The 18828-nt window shown below is 42.5% G+C and overlaps 1 protein-coding gene across 3 annotated transcripts; it reads left to right on the plus strand.

Moving 5' to 3' along the window:
* Positions 1–2: 2 nt before the first annotated feature.
* PRPF4 (pre-mRNA processing factor 4) lies at positions 3–16409 on the plus strand. Of its 3 annotated transcripts, none has more exons than XM_028520641.2 (14): positions 3–148; positions 885–1065; positions 3179–3365; positions 6589–6676; positions 7086–7165; positions 7339–7432; positions 7939–8033; positions 9464–9522; positions 10182–10305; positions 11643–11732; positions 14070–14192; positions 14304–14411; positions 14502–14620; positions 15150–16409. In XM_028520641.2, the coding sequence occupies exons 1-14, from the start codon at positions 122–124 to the stop codon at positions 15341–15343; spliced, it is 1569 nt and encodes a 522-aa protein (XP_028376442.1). In that variant the 5' UTR covers positions 3–121; the 3' UTR covers positions 15344–16409. The 3 variants fall into 3 exon arrangements, with proteins under 3 accessions (XP_028376442.1, XP_028376450.1, XP_035877973.1); XM_028520649.2 differs by having other exon boundaries at positions 888–1065; XM_036022080.1 differs by lacking the exons at positions 3–148; positions 885–1065; positions 3179–3365; ... (1 more) ...; positions 7086–7165; positions 7339–7432 and having other exon boundaries at positions 7938–8033; positions 9425–9522.
* The last annotated feature ends 2419 nt before the right edge of the window (positions 16410–18828 follow it).

The raw sequence follows: 18828 nt of genomic DNA on the forward strand, positions 1-18828 counted from the left end.
CCCGTCGCTCCCGACCCGCTTCCGGTCAGTGACGCACTTCCGCTCTGCTGGATGCGCGCGGTGGATGGTCTGAAACGTAGAGTTCGGCTTTTCCTGGGCTTTTGCGGCTTCCGAGCCCAGCATGGCTTCCACACGAACTTCCTCCACGGTACAGATCTCAGCTCACCCTGGCAGGCAGTGCGGAGGAGTTTGGGGTCCCTGCGGATGGGGCTGTGAGGGGACTGGCCAAGGCAGTGGAGGGCTGAGGAGGAAGGCTGCGAGACTCGGTTTTGTCTTAGTGGAGGGAGCTTCATTTTCCTGATTCCTAAGTGCTTTCATGGGCTTACGTTCATTTGCACCTTTCGTACAACCGCGAACGGTGGTGCCTTTTCCGACTGGTCCATAGACGAGCTCTGAAAGGGAGTAGTGTCTTGGCCAAGATTTATGTCAGCCCTCTTTATTGTCATGAGGCCTCCCAACTTCATATGTACTACCTGTCGTCTGGAAACACTTTGAAATTTATAAACCAGTACTTTTGTAACTTGTTCCCCCTTCACATCGACTTGGTTATTTCAGTTATCCTTTATATTTTCCCTGTGATGAGCAAGATCCCTGGAAGTTTCATAAAACCCAAGGAGAGATTGCACTCCAGCCGAATGAATTAAACATATTCCAAAGCAAACCCTTAATAGAAAAATCACAAAGAGAAGCCAAGTACTTTTATCAACCTCTTCCTGTCTGAGATACTGAACACGCACTCCTCACCCCCTGTCTGGGAAGACATCTTAACTGGTGTCCCCCTTGTTCTTTCCTTTGGGGAGGAAATACAGTTGAAGCTCAAGATGAGCTTTATCCTAATAAATTGCTAAGATTAAGCCTTAGGTTAATCCAAGTTTTTGATTTAGCAGGCAACCAAAACTAAGGCACCGGATGACTTGGGGGCTGCTGTTGTGAAGAAACCACACATCTACTATGGAAGCTTGGAAGAAAAGGAGAGGGAGCGTCTGGCCAAAGGAGAGTCTGGGATTTTGGGAAAAGAAGGACTTAAAGCAGGAATTGAAGCAGGGAATATTAACATAACCTCTGGTAAGATGCAAATAGTGAGTCCATCTTTATCTTTAGTGCTCAGATTTTCCACAATGAATGCCTTCCTAAACTTAGATATCACTAGTTTTACAGTGTCAAAAATTTCTGTTTTTAACCTCACATCTGTATATGGTCATACTTTGCCTACCCTGCTTAGCAACAGACAGATAGCCTTTTGCTTTAAACCTGTTAAACAGTTTTTTCCCCATGAATTATTAGTGGTTTTACCAGACTCCATATGTACAGCTGACCCTTGAACAACATGGGTTTTAACTGCATGAGTCCACTTACATGCAGATTTTTTTCCAATAAATATTGTAAGTGTGTTTCCCTTATGGTTTTTAAGTAACATTTTTCTTCTCTAGTCTGTATTGTAAGAATACAGTACATAATGTATATAGCCTACAAAATATGTGTTAATCGACTATATTGTGGGTAAGGCTTCCAGTCAGCAGTAGGCTGTTAGTAGTTAAGTTTCGGAGGAAGTCAAAAGTTGCAGGTGGATTTTTTCACTGCACTGGGTTTTGGCACCCCTCCCTCCTTGTTCAAGGGTCAGCTGTATTTAGATTCAAATTGATTCCATTTATCTTCTGAAGATCTAGCACAATTCTGGCATTGGTGTGGAACTGCTGTGGTTTATAATAATCTGTTTCCAGTTTTTTAATTATTTTTCTCCCAAAATGAAATACATTTTTAATTATAAAAATTATAGTTACTTTTATTTTGAAAAAAATCAATGTAGAAATGTGTGAATTAGAAAACCTTTAATTCTCATTAATTGGGTTATATCTTTCCATCAATTTAATGAACCTATAAGTATATAATTTTTTCCCATAAATAAAGGCATGATGTACAGATTATTTTGTAACTTGTATTTTTCACTCTATATACTGTTGAGGATGTCTTTCTATGTCAGTAACTAGTGGTCCACTATATTTTTAAAATAAAATTATACATGTTTGTAATAAGAAATTCAAACAATGTTGAATGATGTAAAGTGAAAAGACTTCTTGCACTGGTTGGGTAGTTCGGTTGATTAGAGCATTGTCACGATACATCAAGGTTGCTGGTTGATCCCTGGTCAGGGTACATACAAGAATCAACCAACAAATGCATAAATAAGTGGAACAACAAATCAGTGTTTCTCTCTCTTCTTCCCCCCCTTCTTCTGTCCCCCTTTCTCTCTCTCACATCAATAAATAAGAATGTTTAAAAAGTGAAAAGACTTCTCTGCAGAAGGGACTTCAGTCTAGTTTCTCAATGATCCTCCCGTGTGTTTTTTTTTCTTAGGTGCATGCACTTTGGCGATTTTCCTAACCTTTTATGCTGCTTTAAACATAACTGCATCACCACTATACTTAGCATTCTCATACAAATGCTTATATTTGGTGTGCATTTTTAAACTAGTTGTTAGATTCCTCAAAAAGCCTTATAGTCAAGCAATATCATTTTCATGGTAATTATTTCCAATTTACTAGTCTTGTGTCCTGATACTGGGACTGTTTTAGAGAATAGCCTTGGCAATGGTTAAAATAATGTTTCTATTATATCTTCTGATAAAAGGCCTAGTTAACTCATTTACCAAACATGCTTCATACTCTTTACTTTCTTATGTAAGGTATGTATTTATATAAGGGTAAGGTTGTCAACTGAAACAAGACAGCTGGAATTATTTTGGTACCTTTTAAAGCTGTGTCATTGCCCTGACTGGTGTGGCTCAGGGAATCGGTAGTCATCCTACAAACCAAAAGGTCACTGGTTCAATTCCAGGTCAGGGCACGTGCCTGGGTTGTAAGCCAGGTTCCCAGTTGAGGGCTTGCAAGAGGCAACCCATCACTTTCTCTTACATCAGTGTTTCTTTGCCTCTCCTTCTGTCTCCTTCCTCTCTCTCTATAAATAAATAAACAAGTAAATAAATAAATAGCTATGTCATTTAGTTTTCTCTGGGATAAGTTAATGAACTGAGAAACAGTAAACTATATAAAGTGTAGTAGATTAGACCGTTAACTTTGTGAGGGGCATATACAGACTCCAATTATAAGAAATTGTTTCTTTTTCCTTAATTGATTTCACTACCTGGCGATTATGCTGATGTTGCCTGTTCTTTTTATAGGGGAAGTGTTTGAAATTGAAGAGCACATCAGTGAGCGACAGGCTGAAGTATTGGCCGAGTTCGAGAGAAGGAAGCGAGCCCGGCAAATCAACGTTTCCACAGACGACTCGGAGGTCAAGGCTTGCCTGAGAGCCTTGGGGGAGCCCATCACACTTTTTGGAGAGGGTCCTGCTGAAAGAAGAGAAAGGTGCCCTTTCTAAATATCTACTCCCTTCTTCTTTGATCACAGGGTTCTAGTTGCAAGTTTCAGTTGGTATTTATAGCAAAAACTGTAGTCTCATGTTAACAGAATATCTTAAGTTGTATTTATATAGCTTAATCTATCATTTGAGTCTTAGGCCAATTTTTACTTTCACTACTAATTTTTCTTTATGAACCTGAAGAGGGTGTTAACATGCCCACCCCCTTTCCTCTCCTCTTTCCTCCCCTCCCTAATGTGGAATTTTGAGTTGGGTAAACATTTGTAGTTGAACTTGGAAAATTTAAACAACAGGGACTTCCAGCCAACACAGAGGTGTAGGTCGATACACTTTGTCTCCTCACACAACCAAAAGGACAATAACAAGTTTAAAAACAAAAAATAACCAGAACATCCAGAAAATTGAACTGTATGGAAGTCCAACAACCAAGCAGTTAAAGAAGAAACATTCATCCAGATGAGTAGGAGGGGCAGAGAGGACTCACAGCAAGGTGGTGGGCTGGCAGACCAGGCGGTCCCACATTTGCATGCGGATACACCAGAAGGAACAACTGGGGAGCAAGACAGGCTACACAGGAAATAGTATGGGGACAGTGTGAGGAAATAAAGCCTCACAACCTCTGCCTGTAAAAACCTGTGGAAGTTGTGGTGGCGGGAGAGACTCCCAGTCTCACAGGAGAGTTGGCTGGAGAGACCCACAGGGTCCTAGAACATACGCAAGCCCTCCCTCCCGGGAATCAGCACCAGAAGGGCCCAATTTGCTTGTGGGTAGTGGAAGAAGTGACTGAAAGCAGGCTGAGAGCTAATTGTTTCCCCTCAGACCACTGCCCCACATACAGCACCACAGTGCAGCAACGTGCGTGGGTTGCCCCTCCCTGGCAACTGAGGCTCCGCCCTTTATAACAGGTACAATGAGACCAAAAAATATGGCCCAAGTGAAAGAACAGATCAAAGCTCTAAAAATAGACTAAGGGATGAAGAAATAGCCAACCTATCAGGTGCAGAGTTCAAAACACTGGTAATCAGGATGCTCACAGAAATGGTTGAGTATGGTCACAAAATAGAGGAAGAAATGAAGGCTATGCAAAGTGAAATAAAGGAAAATGTATAGGAACCAACATGGAAGGGAAGGAAACAGCCTCAAATCAATGATTTGGAGCAGAAGGAAGAAATAAACTTTTAACCAAAACAGAATGAAGAAACAAGAATTGAAAAAAATGGGGAGAGACTTAGGAACCCACAGGACAACTTTAAATGTTAGAACATCTGAATCATAGGGGTGCCAGAAGGATTAAAGGAAGGGTAAGAAATTGAAAACTTATTTGGAGAAGTAATGAAGGAGAGCTTCCCCAATGTGGCAAAGAAAATAGACTTCTAGGAAGTCCAGGAAGCTCACAAGAGTCCCAAAGATGTTGGACACAAGGAAGCACACACCAAGGCACATCATAATTATATTACCCAAGATTAAAGAGGAGAAAATCTTAAAAGCAGCAAAAGGAGACAGTTACCTACAAAGGAGTTCCCATAAGACTATCGGCTGATTTCTCAAAAGAAATCTTACAGGCAAGAAGGGGCTGGAAAGAAGTATTCCAAGTCATGAAAGGCAAGGACCTACATCCAAGATGACTCTATCCAGCAAAGCTGTCATTTAGAATGGAAGGGTAGATAAAGTGCTTCCCAGATAAGGTCAAGTTAAAGGAGTTCATCATCACCAAACCCTTATATGAAACATTAAAGGGACTTATCTAAGAAAAAAAAGATCAAAAGTATGAACATTAAAATGACAACAAATTCTCAACTATCAACAACTGAACCTAAAACAAAAACAAACTAAGCAAACAACTAGAACAGGAACAGAATCACAGAAATGGAGATCACATGGAGGGTTATCAGTGGAGAGGGGGTGGGGGTGATTCAGGGAAAAGGTACAGGGAATAAGAAGCATAAATGGTAGGTACAAAATAGACAGGGGGAGGTTAAGAATAGTATAGGAACCTGGGTTGTGAGCCAGGTTCCCAGCTGGGGGCTTCCGAGAGGCAACCCGTCATTCTCACTCTTTAACTTACAAGTTAAAGAATTTATATGTATGACCCATGGACATGAACTAGGGGGGAGATGCTGGTGGCAGGGGGCATGCAGAGTGGAGGGGAGTAAAGGGGAGAAAAAAAAATGGGACAACTGTAACAGCATAATCAATAAAATATACTTAAGAAAAATTAAAGGCTTTCCTTATCAATGACATAAAACAGTTCTAAGTATTTTTGGATGCTACTGAAAAGGAGCACTATCCTCAGATAATGCTCCTTTTGTGATTTTAAAATTGCAGAGTCTCTTAGTGACATGCGACTCACACACAGTGATGAGGCCCTCGTCTTGTCTTTCTGTTCACTGTCCCGTCTCTTCTCGTCATCTGTTTTCTTGGTTTGCATAATGTGTGTGTTTAATAATCACTTTGAAACCTGTAACAATAGCTCACATTCATTAAACATAACCAACAGTGTGGGCCTGTTTGAATTACAAGGGAAGAAAACCATTTTCCCTGTACTCCATGCTTTAGCCATACTGAACTGTTTGTGATGCCAAGCTCAGCATGCCTTTTGCACCTCCAGACCTTTACATTGTTGAACCTCTGGCTCAGCAATCCTCTCCTATCCTTGGCCTACTGACCAGACTGAATGAGGACTCAGGTTAGGTAACACCTTCCCTGATCCTCCAGACCTAGGTTAGGTGCTCCATTTATGTTTCCCCTTAGCATCCTGTGCTTACCACTGTGTTGATACTTAATATATATATATATATATATATATAATGCACTGTATAGTTCCCTGTTGCTTTCGGCCCCCCTTGCTACCCAAGGACTGTGCTACTTGAAAGCAGAACTATTTCTTGGTTATTGTTGTGAACTTAGCACCTGAGTCGATATCCAGTACGTGTGGCACTGAGTGAGGAGTGGCTGTTTTCACAGACCAAGTGGTAGCTGTGTTGGGGCTAATTAACTACAAATTGAGTAGGGTAATTACTGGTAGTTCAGCTTAGGGTATTTTAAAGAAGATAAGTGAATGAAATTAGACTAGAAGTTTAGGCATGATATCTTGAATCTCAGAGGTTGCTTGGAGCTTGAATGGTGAGAAGGTAGGGGGAGCTTTCTCCCTTCTTCGGTGTACTCTTCAAAATCTCAGCTCTGTTTAAATTTCTGTCTTTTTTGGTATAGGTTAAGAAATATCCTCTCAGTGGTCGGCACTGATGCCTTAAAAAAGACCAAGAAAGATGATGAGAAATCTAAGAAGTCCAAAGAAGAGGTAAAATATGTCTTTACCTTCATAATATAAACATGAAGGACATGAACAGTTTTCTCATTTTGTGTTCTCAGTGGTTTGCTTTGCTGGGATTGGCGGTAGGGAGTTGACAAGTCTACGGTTCAAGAATAGTTGTTAGCAATCGTTTGTGGGTCCTCTGTAGGTGTAAATGGAGATTAGTGGGTTTCAGGAAAGAAACATAAAATTCCTAGTGTAACTTCGGACAAGGAGCCAGAATCCCTCTAGTAAGACCTCACAGAAAGAAACCCAGTGAAAGCACACATGCCTGATTTCACCCTATTACTGAACTAATTCACCTTTTTTCTGGACAGTTAAAACAGAATTGACAGCTCTGAGATTGGGGGCAGGAATGCTTCGTACTTAATATTTTTGCTCTTAATTTAACTTTTAGTATCACCAGACCTGGTACCATGAAGGGCCAAACAGCCTGAAGGTGGCTAGACTATGGATTGCTAATTACTCACTGCCCAGGTAAGGAGAGCCTCTGGAGGAGAAAGAAGCGTATCTCCTTGTTTCCTCTCGGGGACGGAGGATCTGCTCTATAATGACTGGCTGTTAAATGAAATTGGGTGGCAGGATGCTGGTGTAGACCCCTTGTCTACAAGCCACTGGCTTATGATAGTATTGTTGCTTGTGTGTCGTAGGGCAATGAAACGCTTGGAGGAGGCCCGTCTGCATAAAGAGATTCCTGAGACAACCAGGACCTCCCAGATGCAGGAGCTGCACAAATCTCTCCGGGTAAGATGCCCTCAGAAATTGTCCAGTATCTTAAAGGTTCTTAAATATTTAGCAGCTTTTCTACTTTGGCCCACCTCTAGGAGGGTGAAGGCAGCTGTGGTTATTTCTGTCTGCTTACACTGTTGCCACCTGGGGGGACCATCCGTTTAGGTGGCGGGAACCTACTGTAGTTTGTACTCAGCAGAGGCCTATGGCTCTGCTCCTTAATTCTCCCTTTTAGTATGTCAGAGCGGTACTATAGACCTCCCCGCGGTGTTCTTCTTTATATTTAGCTGCCACTGAAGCTAGTGATGCTAAGACTGTAGAAGGCAGTGTGCTGGGGTCTCGGATAAGCCTTGGCTCCATTTATTCATGAATATAAGGGTCTCCTAACGGCTCCCCCCCCCAAAAGTATAAAGGAATCTTGGTTTATATTAAACCTCAACTTGCTTTTTTATAGTGAAAAAGCCAACTCTTGGATTAGCCTATTAATGATTACCTTTTTGTTTGTTTGTTTGTTGTTTAAGTCTCTGAATAATTTCTGCAGTCAGATTGGGGATGATCGGCCTATCTCCTACTGTCACTTTAGTCCCAATTCCAAAATGCTGGCCACGGCCTGTTGGTAAGTTCCATTTTACAGTGACTTTTTTAATCCTAAATAGGCAGCAGGTTTGGTGGGGCACATCAGCGTATCTCAAATGTCTGTTTCTACATCCTCTTCCTCTGTTTCTCACGATCATACTCAACTGGAGAGTCTCCTGCTCTGCCCGCGTATTAGACAGTGATGAAGCCTTTGAGCCGTGAGCAATCTGCTCACAAGGGGCCCCAGAGGTCGTGACATGGAGCAGTTGGTCACGCTCTTGACACTCGTATTTTGGAGCATGTGATGGAGTGAGCTGATAGACCAACTACGACCCACACCCCAGTGTAGCGTTTCTTTTTCAGTTATGTGACCTAGACCAGACACTTACTTGCTGTAAACTTGTCTTTTTATCTGAAAGTAGGGTGAGATGATGTTTATAAAACATTTGGCCTTGATAGTGCCTGGTATGTGGTAAGATCTCAGTAAACATGGGTCGTTATTTTTATCTTTATTTTTTTACTTACCACCATATTTGCAGAAAACTCTTAGGACATGATAACTCTTGTTTTGTTCTAATGTAGTTGTTTTTGTGGGACGTGGTCCATGAGATAGTGAGAGGGGAAACTTCCTTATATTGTGCGCACGGGAACTACTTGTCTAGGCAGCAGTTGAGACCGTGGCTCAGGAGAACGCCAGGGGCCTACACAAATACCTCCACCTCCCTAAGCCTCGGTGCCTTCATTGTAAAGCGGAAGTTTTCATTCCTATTTTACATACTCACAGGTCTGTTAGTAATAAGGATCATCTGAGACTATAGGTATAAAAGTAATTGGAAATTTGCTGATATACAAAATTCTTTTACATTTTTTAAACTAGAAATCGAAAAGTCTAAAATATGTTAAGTACTTTGTAAGCAGCAAAATACTATTCATATATATAAGAAGATAGTGTCATTATTAATATTAGTATTGGATAGTTTACTTTTAGGATTTTATTTATTTACTTTTAGAGGGGAAGGGAGGGAGAAAGAGACATCGATGGGTTGCCTCTCGCACGCCCCCAGCTAGGGATGTAGTCTGCAACCCAGGCATGTGCCCTGAGTGTGGCTCGAACCATCAGCCGTTTTTGGGGGGTTTTTTGGTTCGCAGGCTGGCGTTTAATCCACTGAGCCACACCACCCAGGTGTGGATAGTTTAATTTGTCCTACCTTCCCTCACAAATTGACCCAGAAGTTAAGGGGAATAATAACCTGCATATATTACTTATAGTCCAGTAGAGGCCTCTGGCTGCTTGAGACTTGGAAGTAGCTTTGTACTCTTAGCACTGCAGATGATAAGCCTTTTCTTTTTCTGTCTGCCATTGTAAAGTTTATTGAGGGTGAAAAGAGATTGTCCTTTAGTAATGTTACCAAGGTGCCTTTTCCTCCCCAGACCAACCCTGGCTGAGATGCTTTCCTTTGTATTTGATAGGAGTGGGCTTTGCAAGCTCTGGTCCGTTCCTGATTGCAACCTCCTTCACACCCTTCGAGGTAAGTTAGAATCGCGTCTACATCTGTGTCTCTGTCGCAGTGTGAGCTCTGCTGAGCAGTAAAACTCTGCCTGACACTCAGACCCAGGACATGCAAGGTTAATTCTTGACTTGTTTTGACCGGGTTTGGTTTCTCCAACCCCAAGGCTGGGAGACACTGACCTCATACATATACCAGTTTCCTCTCAAGTCTAGCCCCACTCCGGTATTTTACTACCGCCCCCCCCCTTTTTTTTTTTTAAGAAAAAAGAATATATTTATTTATTTTTAGAGAGAAGGGAAAGGAGGGAGAAAGAAAGGGAAACACCATTGGGCAAGAGAAACATAGTTCAGTTACCTGTCACATACCCCCAACTGGGGACCTGGCCCACAACCTTGGCTTGTGCCCTCACCGGGAATTGAACCGGTGACCTTTTGGTTTGCAAGACAACACCCAGCCCACTGAGCCACACCAGTCAGGACTGTTTTGCTTTTTGTTAATGTGATTTAAATATTAGTTTAAATTAAAATAGTTTACTTTTTAACATAGTTGAATGCTTTCTTTAATACACTATATCATGTGCCCCTAATCTTTACTATATTATTCATTGTACTGTGTATTTGCACATAAGTTACAAGGGAGCAGGAGCCCTTTAACTTCCATCTCTTACACTCCTTCAGGCCATAACACAAACGTAGGAGCAATTGTATTCCATCCGAAATCCACTGTCTCCTTGGACCAAAAAGATGTCAATCTGGCCTCTTGTGCTGCTGATGGTTCCGTGAAACTTTGGAGCCTTGACAGGTGAGTGTTCCAGTTCTGTCCATACTGCAGTCACTGGAGTAAATGGTGGGTTGGTTGGCCCTTGGGACCTGAAAACCTGGTATTTAACCCCAGAGATACTCTTAAGAGTCAAGGAAACTTGCTATAAAAATAGAATAGAGAATTTTTCTTACACTTTTTCTCACCACAGGAATTGTGTCAGGTTCTTTCTTACTTGTTCACTTTAGACCTTGATCTTTTAAATATAGTGGCCACTTTTTCCCTGGCTCCAGTTACTCTGGAAAGGTCCATCTTACCCCCTGTGCAGTAGGTTGACATTGGAGAAATTCACTGTTTGGTAGACTGAGTAAACATGATGTTCCGGCAGCATGTGGGTCTCAGCAGACAGCCCCCAGGAGAGGAAGGTGCAGTTCTGTCTGGCAGCGTTGCTGGGGAAGCGGTGTCCCCTCCAGGGGCGTCACCCCTTACCCACACCGTAGTGTGTTTATGCATGTCGTTTTTCGAGAACCTTTTGGAAGCATGTGTTGGCTGAAAGACATCAGAATTCAATTGCTTAGTTTTATTTCTTTGGGAAAGTACAGGAAGCTTTTGTTCCAGGCTTTGGTAAAGAGCTAATTAGCATCTCCATTCTGTGCCAGACAGGGTCTTACCTACGGTCACAGCAGGTTTTAATTGGCTTCGGTAGTATTTAGCAATATTTTCCCCTGGGGCGTTGATTAGTTGTATGTTTGCACATTGACAAAGTTCCCTTTTTAATTGCCCTCTTTAGGGTTCTTGTTTGTTTTCTTACGCTGGTGTTTCAGGTCTTCTTCCTGTGGTTACTGGGGAGTAGAATTTAATGGCCACCAAGAGGAAATGAGGCCTTTATCTCCCCACGAGTTCCTTTTTCCATGGGGATCCTGGAACAAGCTAAAGTTTGAGGAGATTTATTTGTAATCTGCTTGCACCAGAACTGCTTGGTTTTGTAGCCTCACATCTCCATCAAAGTATGTTTTCTTTCTAGAATTTCAACACTTCTTTGGTACAGAGAAACAATTTTGCTTATCTTTTATTCTCGCTGGTTCTAAGTGGTATAGCCTTAAGAGCTCATTAACACAGAAGGGGTTTTTCTTGAAGTTCTGTGAACGGTTTTGCCCTGTGGGTACAGGAAGTAGTCCCCAATCTTTTAAAACCTAGGGAAGTGGCTTAAGTCATTGTTAGCCCTAAATTGGTTTTAACAGATTACAAGTTTATTTATAATTTGGCCTCTCAAATTTTACAGAATTGGTGCATCTGTGTGCAGCAGTTAATAAAGTCAATGAATATTTATTTACATGAGTATAAACCAGCTTACTCCCATGTATTTGATTCCCTTTCAGTGATGAACCAGTGGCAGATATTGAGGGCCATACAGTGCGTGTGGCCCGTGTAATGTGGCATCCATCAGGACGTTTCTTGGGTACCACCTGGTAAGCCTTTCTGTTCTGTCTTATTGACCCTTTATACTTAACTGCCAAATAAATTTTTAGAACAGAGATCTTCAGGAAGGATGTTCTCAGACAGCAAGGAATCAGAATCAGAATAGAATACATATTTGCCATGTACAGTGCACTCCCGTGTATAATGCACACCCACATTTTGGACCCAAACTTTCAGGGGAAAAAATCTTTCGTTTTAATTTGTTAATTCAACTAGTTAGTTATTTATATTTAGAAACAAAACTGATTATTGTATTCTAGGGTATTTTGCATGTGGATATCATTATTGCTTTCTAGAGTTACACTTTTAATGCATGAGCATTGATAAAAGAATTAAAAATATTTACATATATACGGAATTAGTACTACTTGTGTATAATGTACATCCTTGTTCTTCCCTCAAAAATTAGGGCAAAAAAATTGCACATTATACACAGCAAAATACAGTATATTATATAGTTAGGGCTAAGTCTATTTGCTCTTACGTTGCAGTTCATCTGAAATTTTAAAGTCATTAGTTGTCAAAAAAACTAGAATTTTCATTTTATGTTCTCTTTCTTAACTAATACCAGAAGTATTAGTACTTCTTAGTACTAATACTTAGTACTTTTTTTCCCCTACACATTGTATTATCTCTGTATTACCTCTGTAATAATATCTCTATATTATCATTGTATTATAATCTCTGCTTACAAATCAGTCTCCCCTTCTATCATTTAATAGAACCAGAATCTGTTAAAGAACTTTTTTTCTCCTTTTTTTTAAAAGATTTCATTTATTTTTAGAGGAAGGAGAAGGGAAGGAGAAAGAGAGGGAGAGAAACATCAATGTGTGGTTGCCTCTCGTGCACCCCCACTGAGGACCTGACCCCACAACCCAGGCATGTGTCCTGACTAGGAATTGAACCAGCAACCCTTTGCTTCACAGTCCAGTGCTCAATCCACTGAGCATGTCAGCCAGGACTGTTAAAAGAACTTTTAAATTCAGATATCATTTATATGAAGTGGGTATGGATTTGTTTTAAGTGCACAGTTTAATCAGCCTTGACCAGTCAGTGCTCATGTGACTCGCGTCCCTGTCAGAGAGTGCGTTTCCGTCACCCCACAAAGTTCCTGCATGCCCCTTCCCAGTAACTGGCCCTCCAGAGCAACCACTCGTCTGACTTCTGTCACCACCAATCCTGTTCGTTCCTGCTGCATGAACCCGCCTGTCTGGCTTCTTTTCACTCAGCCTGATTTTGAAGATTCGCTCATGTCGTTTGCATATATCAATAGTTCTTTTTATTGCTGAAGAGCAAACAGTTGTATTACTGTGCCATGATTTACTTATTCAGTTTCCTGTGGATGGACAGTTGGGCTGTTCCCAGGTTTTGGCTAGTCAGACTAAAGCTGCCATAAATATTCTTGTGCAAGACTTTGTGAACACGTTTTTCTTTACTTTTTCTTGAATAAATACCTAGGAATGCAAGTGCTGATCATAGGGTAGATGTATATTTAACATATAAAAAACTCTAAGTGGTTTTCTGGAGTTGTTGTACCACTTTACATTCCCAGAATTCTGATCACTTATTTCACCTCCTTGCCAACATTTGGTTTTGTCAGTCCCATCATTCTGCCCAATCTAGCAACTGTAGCAAAATCGCATGGTTTCCGTTTTTGTTACCTTAATGACTGTTGGTGTTGAGTATTTTGTCATATGCCTTTTGGCCATTTGTATATTCTCTTTTGTGTAGTCTTCAGGTGCTTGACTCGTTTTTTAAAAAATGTTTGTCTTTTTTTTTTCTGCCTTTATTTCCATACACGTAGACAGCTCTATCACCATTTATTGGACTTTCCTTAACTTGATGAAATTGCTTGGCACCCTCATTGAAAATCATTTGACCATGTATGTGTGGTGTATTTCTGTTCCCTCTGTTCTATTCCACTGATCTGCCTGTGGTTGATTTCTGTATCCCCAGCATCCAATTTGGGGCCAGTAAGCATATCAGTGCTCGATGAATGAAGGGCCATAACAGTGAAATGGGGGAGGAAAGAAGGCAACAGAATCTTGGCTGAGCCACTCTTACGGGATTCTGTTCTAAGAAACAGCCAATGAAGTAGGTTTATAGGAAGTCATGGTGTCCCGGTTGGCACCCAAGACAGACATGCTTAGTTACTGAGACAATATTTATGCCAGGAAATAATTCCTTGTTAATAGGGTTATATGAATAACTAGTTTCATACAGCATAAGTTTCAGAAGCATAACTGAAGCTATAGCTACTAACAGTACCGTGCACATTGTGAAACTGAATAAATATCTGCTGGTTGATTACTGGTTTGGTGTTCCAGCTATGACCGCTCGTGGCGCCTGTGGGATTTGGAGGCGCAAGAGGAGATCCTGCACCAGGAGGGCCACAGCATGGGCGTGTACGACATTGCCTTCCATCAAGATGGCTCTTTGGCTGGCACTGGGTAAGGCTTACTCCACATAGCCAGGGGCACCTCAGTAGTCTCGCCTCTTACGTAAGCCTGCTTCCACAGAGAACTAGATTCAAAGTGTTCCTCTGTGAATTATTTTGTCAGGGGCCTGGATGCATTTGGTCGCGTTTGGGACCTGCGCACAGGACGTTGCATCATGTTCCTAGAGGGGCACCTGAAGGAAATCTACGGGATAAATTTCTCCCCCAACGGGTAAAATAAGATCATCGAATAAGGAATGGAGAGGGTTTGGGTCAGGAAGGACTCTCTGTTTCTAACTCCGATACTCTGTCTGACCCCCAGCTACCACATTGCTACTGGCAGCGGTGACAACACCTGCAAAGTGTGGGACCTTCGACAGCGGCGTTGCATCTACACCATCCCTGCCCATCATAACTTAGTGACTGGTGTCAAGTTTGAACGTAAGCTGTTTCCCCGTTTTCAGCCTAATCACGACAAAGACAGCTTGCACTTTCATGGAAGGCAGGCAGGCTTTAGCTTAACTTGCAGGTGGAACAGGAGAGAATTTGGGCTCTGTTAAAGAAGGAAATTATCATTTCCTTCCCTCTACCCTGCTGTCAGACCAAAGTACGGCAGAGCACGCTTCTTGTTGCTGGGAAGTAAAAAAGTCTTCATGAATGCTTTGCTGCATCTTTTTCTCCATGGAAATTCTGAGCACTGAATCCTTGATATTATTCTGAACGGGTTGTGAAAAGAGCCACAGGAACTTAAAAATGTTGTTTCCCTGAGTCTGCTCGTAGTTGTCCCTTTTTCCTGGAGGCCTAGCAGGAACACAGATGAGACTGTTGGGATTTTCTGCGTGTAGAAATACCTTTTATTTTTTTCCTCGAAATGCCGTGTTCTAGATTTTTGTGCTTTCATTTTCTTGTGCTCTTTTGAATTCTTGAATTCCTCAAGCAACTCCTATGTTGTTTTTTTTTTCTCTTGTAGCTATCCATGGGAATTTCTTGCTCACTGGTGCCTATGATAACACAGCCAAGATCTGGACCCACCCAGGCTGGTCCCCGCTGAAGACTCTGGCTGGCCACGAAGGCAAAGTGATGGGCCTCGACATCTCTTCTGACGGGCAGCTGATAGCCACTTGCTCATATGACAGGACCTTCAAGCTCTGGATGGCGGAGTAGGCACGGGCATAGAAAAAGGACTCCAGCCTCAGGCTCTCCCTTAAGAGCCGGTTTCAAAAGAGAGAATTGGTGTGTTTTGTTTTATCATGTCTGTTGTCAATGACCATGCATAGACCCTCAGTAGCCTGGATGCCCGTGTCATCCCGACTCCAGGCCGGCGGCCCAGTTCCTGGATCTCCGTGAACCCCGTTTCGTGGTTGAATTGGGATTTCATCTTCAAGCCCTGCGAGTAACTAGACAATTGTTTTTATAAATCTTTTGTTTGACCGCCCTGTTGCAGTCCTCACATCTCTCGGGATTGTGGCTGGGCTCCATTTTTAGTTCTTGAAACTTGGCTTTCCATTACATGGTACGTGCTTCAGGACTGCACGTGACCCAGGGAGCCAGGTGGCTGGACCGCAGTCGGGAAGCCCTCGAGCGGAGAGGCACGTCTCCCCGCGCACCGCTGGTTAAATACTGCCTGGCAGAGCGAGAGCCTCCCGTCTGCCCTGAGAGCGGGAAGTGAAGAGGGGGACCCGCAGCCTTGCTCCGGTTACACAGTGAAGATGTACCTCTTCCTGTCGGCTGCACTGGGAATGCCGCGTGCATCGGGGAGCATCGGGGAGCTCAGAACTGAACATTTGCCTTGTCGGAAAATGAATTCCTTTTTTTTTTTTTTTTTTTTAAGTTTGGCATTCTTTGTATTACCCTGAAACTAGGCCATTGTGTCAAGATTCAATGAAATTTTCAGAAAGCTAACATGATGTCTCTATTGTGTAACCTCCTTTTTGTTTGTTAAAAGGTATACCATTCATGTTGAGGTAGCTCCAGAAAAAAATATCCCTAAAGATTATTCCTAAACATAAACTTTTCCCTTGTTTACAAAAATTTTTATTACATACTTGGTAGAGTAAAATCCTATTATAAAAATTGTCCTTCAAAGAATTATTTTCCATAGTTAAGTCTTTTCTGAATCCCAGCTTTTGGTTCATCTAGGTCCCTGTTTTTTTGGTTTGAGATATAATACATGATCTGAAATATGGTTCCTCCAATTTCTGTCTCCTTAATAAGTATTAATAATTTAAAAAATAGAGCACTGTCTGGTGTGGCTTGGGGTATTGAGTGCCAGCCTGTGAGCCAAAGGGTCACCAGTTCAATTCCCAGCCAGGGCACATGCCTGGGTTGCAGACCTGGTTCCTGGTGGCGGGGGTGTGAGAAACAACCACACACCGTTATTTCTCTCTCTCCCCCTCCATCCCCCCTCTCTAAAAAAAAAAATCTTTTTAAAAAAACCGAGGGCTATTGCATTGTGGGCCAGACTACCAGTGAACTAAATCTGGATTCTAGTTCTTAATTCATTGGCCATCCAGCAATTACCTTCACCTTTTCCCACCCCAAATACACAACCACTGAACTCTGAAAGTACCTAATCCATACAAATGTACAGGGATTTGGAAGAAGAAAGAATTGTATATAGAGAATTCAAGGAGAGCTTCTATGCTGGCCTCTCCTTGAAGTGTTAAACACACTTTCTATGTGGTGTTCCCGGGGGACTGAGAGCCGCTTGTCCAGCTCAGGTCTTCACACTGGGATTGTGGTGTGTAGCTAAATATCTTGTTTAGTTTGATTGCAGTTATAACCAAAGTGTTGCATGGCCTGTGTGTCTGTTAGGCCTCTAAATTCTCTGCCATCATTTGGGGACTTCACTATTGTTTTAAGTATTAATGGACACCATTCTGTAGTTGGCCATGAAAAGAAATTATTTGCATTACTACCTTTTTAGTATGTATAAACTGATAATGAACATGAATGTTTTAGCATGCAGTTTGGATATATTTAGTGTGTTAAGGTTTTTAGGTTCTCAGGTTTAAATTTCACTATTCCATTAACCTTGTCCTGGGTGGGGGCTGGGGGGAGGTCTAAGAGATTTAGAGGTTGCAATTGGGTGAAAGCATTTGATCTACGTCTTTGGCAAAACAAGTAAGTGTCTTGTGGAATATCTGTTTTTTCACTGGAATGTCATTGTAACAAAGCAGCTAGCTGAGGAGCATAAACCAAGCGTGGCATTTTATGATAATGAGGAGACACGCCTAGCCACCACTTAACCAGGAGACTTCCTGTCCTCTGGATGCTGTGCTGAGCGCTTTCAGACACCTCGTTTATCCTCCGTTTAATCTTCCAAGTCTCAGGACTGACTTCCTTTTACAGACAGAACCGGAGCTCAGAGAGGTTAAGTGACTTGCTCACAGTTTCCCAGTATAAGTGGTGGACCCTGGTCTGTCTTACGAAGAGATTTCATAGGGTTTCATTGACTCTGTTGGCAACACTGGCCAGACAGATCAGTCCAGCCAGCGTGGCCCATACGTAGCTTTTTAGCTGCTCCGCCTTCTACACTGCCCTTCTGACAAGTCACTGCATCTCTTCCTCGGACTTCATGCCAAAGGGAGTTAACACTTCCACCACTTTTACCTCTGAGGGGCCTACAATGTATTGAACAGAAAATGACTTGCATTTTGAGATGATATTTTGTTGTGTGGAGCTGTCTGGAGCGTGTCTGACCTCTGGAATCCTGAGAGCCAGAAGCGCAGCCCACCCACGTCACTGGTGCACCAAACGTACCAGTGAGGACGTTTCCAGATGCCCTGTAGGAGGACAGCACTGCCCCAGGGTTAGACCTACTGACTGTGAGAATAGGAGATGCTATCACGTTTCCTTATCTGAAAGTAATGAAACCAACGTCTTTCCTTCTTTGGATGGGTATAAGCCACTTCAAGAGTGTAAGTCCCATTTTGACTGAAAGTCTGCAACTTCCTGGCTGGCTCCCCTTGAACAAAGTGGTTGAACTTGTGCAGACTCAGTTTCACCTCGGAAGGGGGGTGACCTTTCCTTAACTCTGGGGCGGTGGGCTGCAGTGCAGACGCAAGTGCCCCTCCCAGGCCTCCCCCTGTTCCTGCTGACCCTGAGCACAGGGTGAGCTCACTGCCTGACTGACGGGCCACAAGGCGGAGGAGCAGGGACGGGTGAAGAGATGAAGGCCGTGGGGGGAGCATGAGTCCCCGCTTTGGTGTCGTTCCCTTGGATGGCGCCAGGGGAGAGGCAGGTGCTGGTCCCCTGGGGGATACGTTGGCGACTCCAATTTCGTAATGGAGAACTTTGTTTCACTTTTTCTTCACATCTTAAGACCATCTGGTTTCACTACATGTGAAATACATGTCTTGGCTCTTTTGGAATATCTTGTACATTAAGGCCCCTGAGAATTTACAGAAGCTAATTCCATTAAATTCATACAACGTGTAGAGCAGATACACCAACACCATTCCAGGCTTCTGAAAGCTTATTTTACAAACCCAGAAAATTCAAAATATTATCTTAACATAACTGTGATGGTGTTTTAGCCACTTTGAGATTGTTTTAGAGCCCTGGGCCACCAGGCAATATTAAAACTGGGGAAGCAGAAATCAGGGGTTTTAGATGCTGTGGAAATGGCAGCTTGTGGTCCAGGAGCA

Source organism: Phyllostomus discolor, chromosome 3, assembly GCF_004126475.2.
Source record: "Phyllostomus discolor isolate MPI-MPIP mPhyDis1 chromosome 3, mPhyDis1.pri.v3, whole genome shotgun sequence".
In the NCBI taxonomy this organism is placed as follows: Eukaryota; Metazoa; Chordata; class Mammalia; order Chiroptera; family Phyllostomidae; genus Phyllostomus; species Phyllostomus discolor.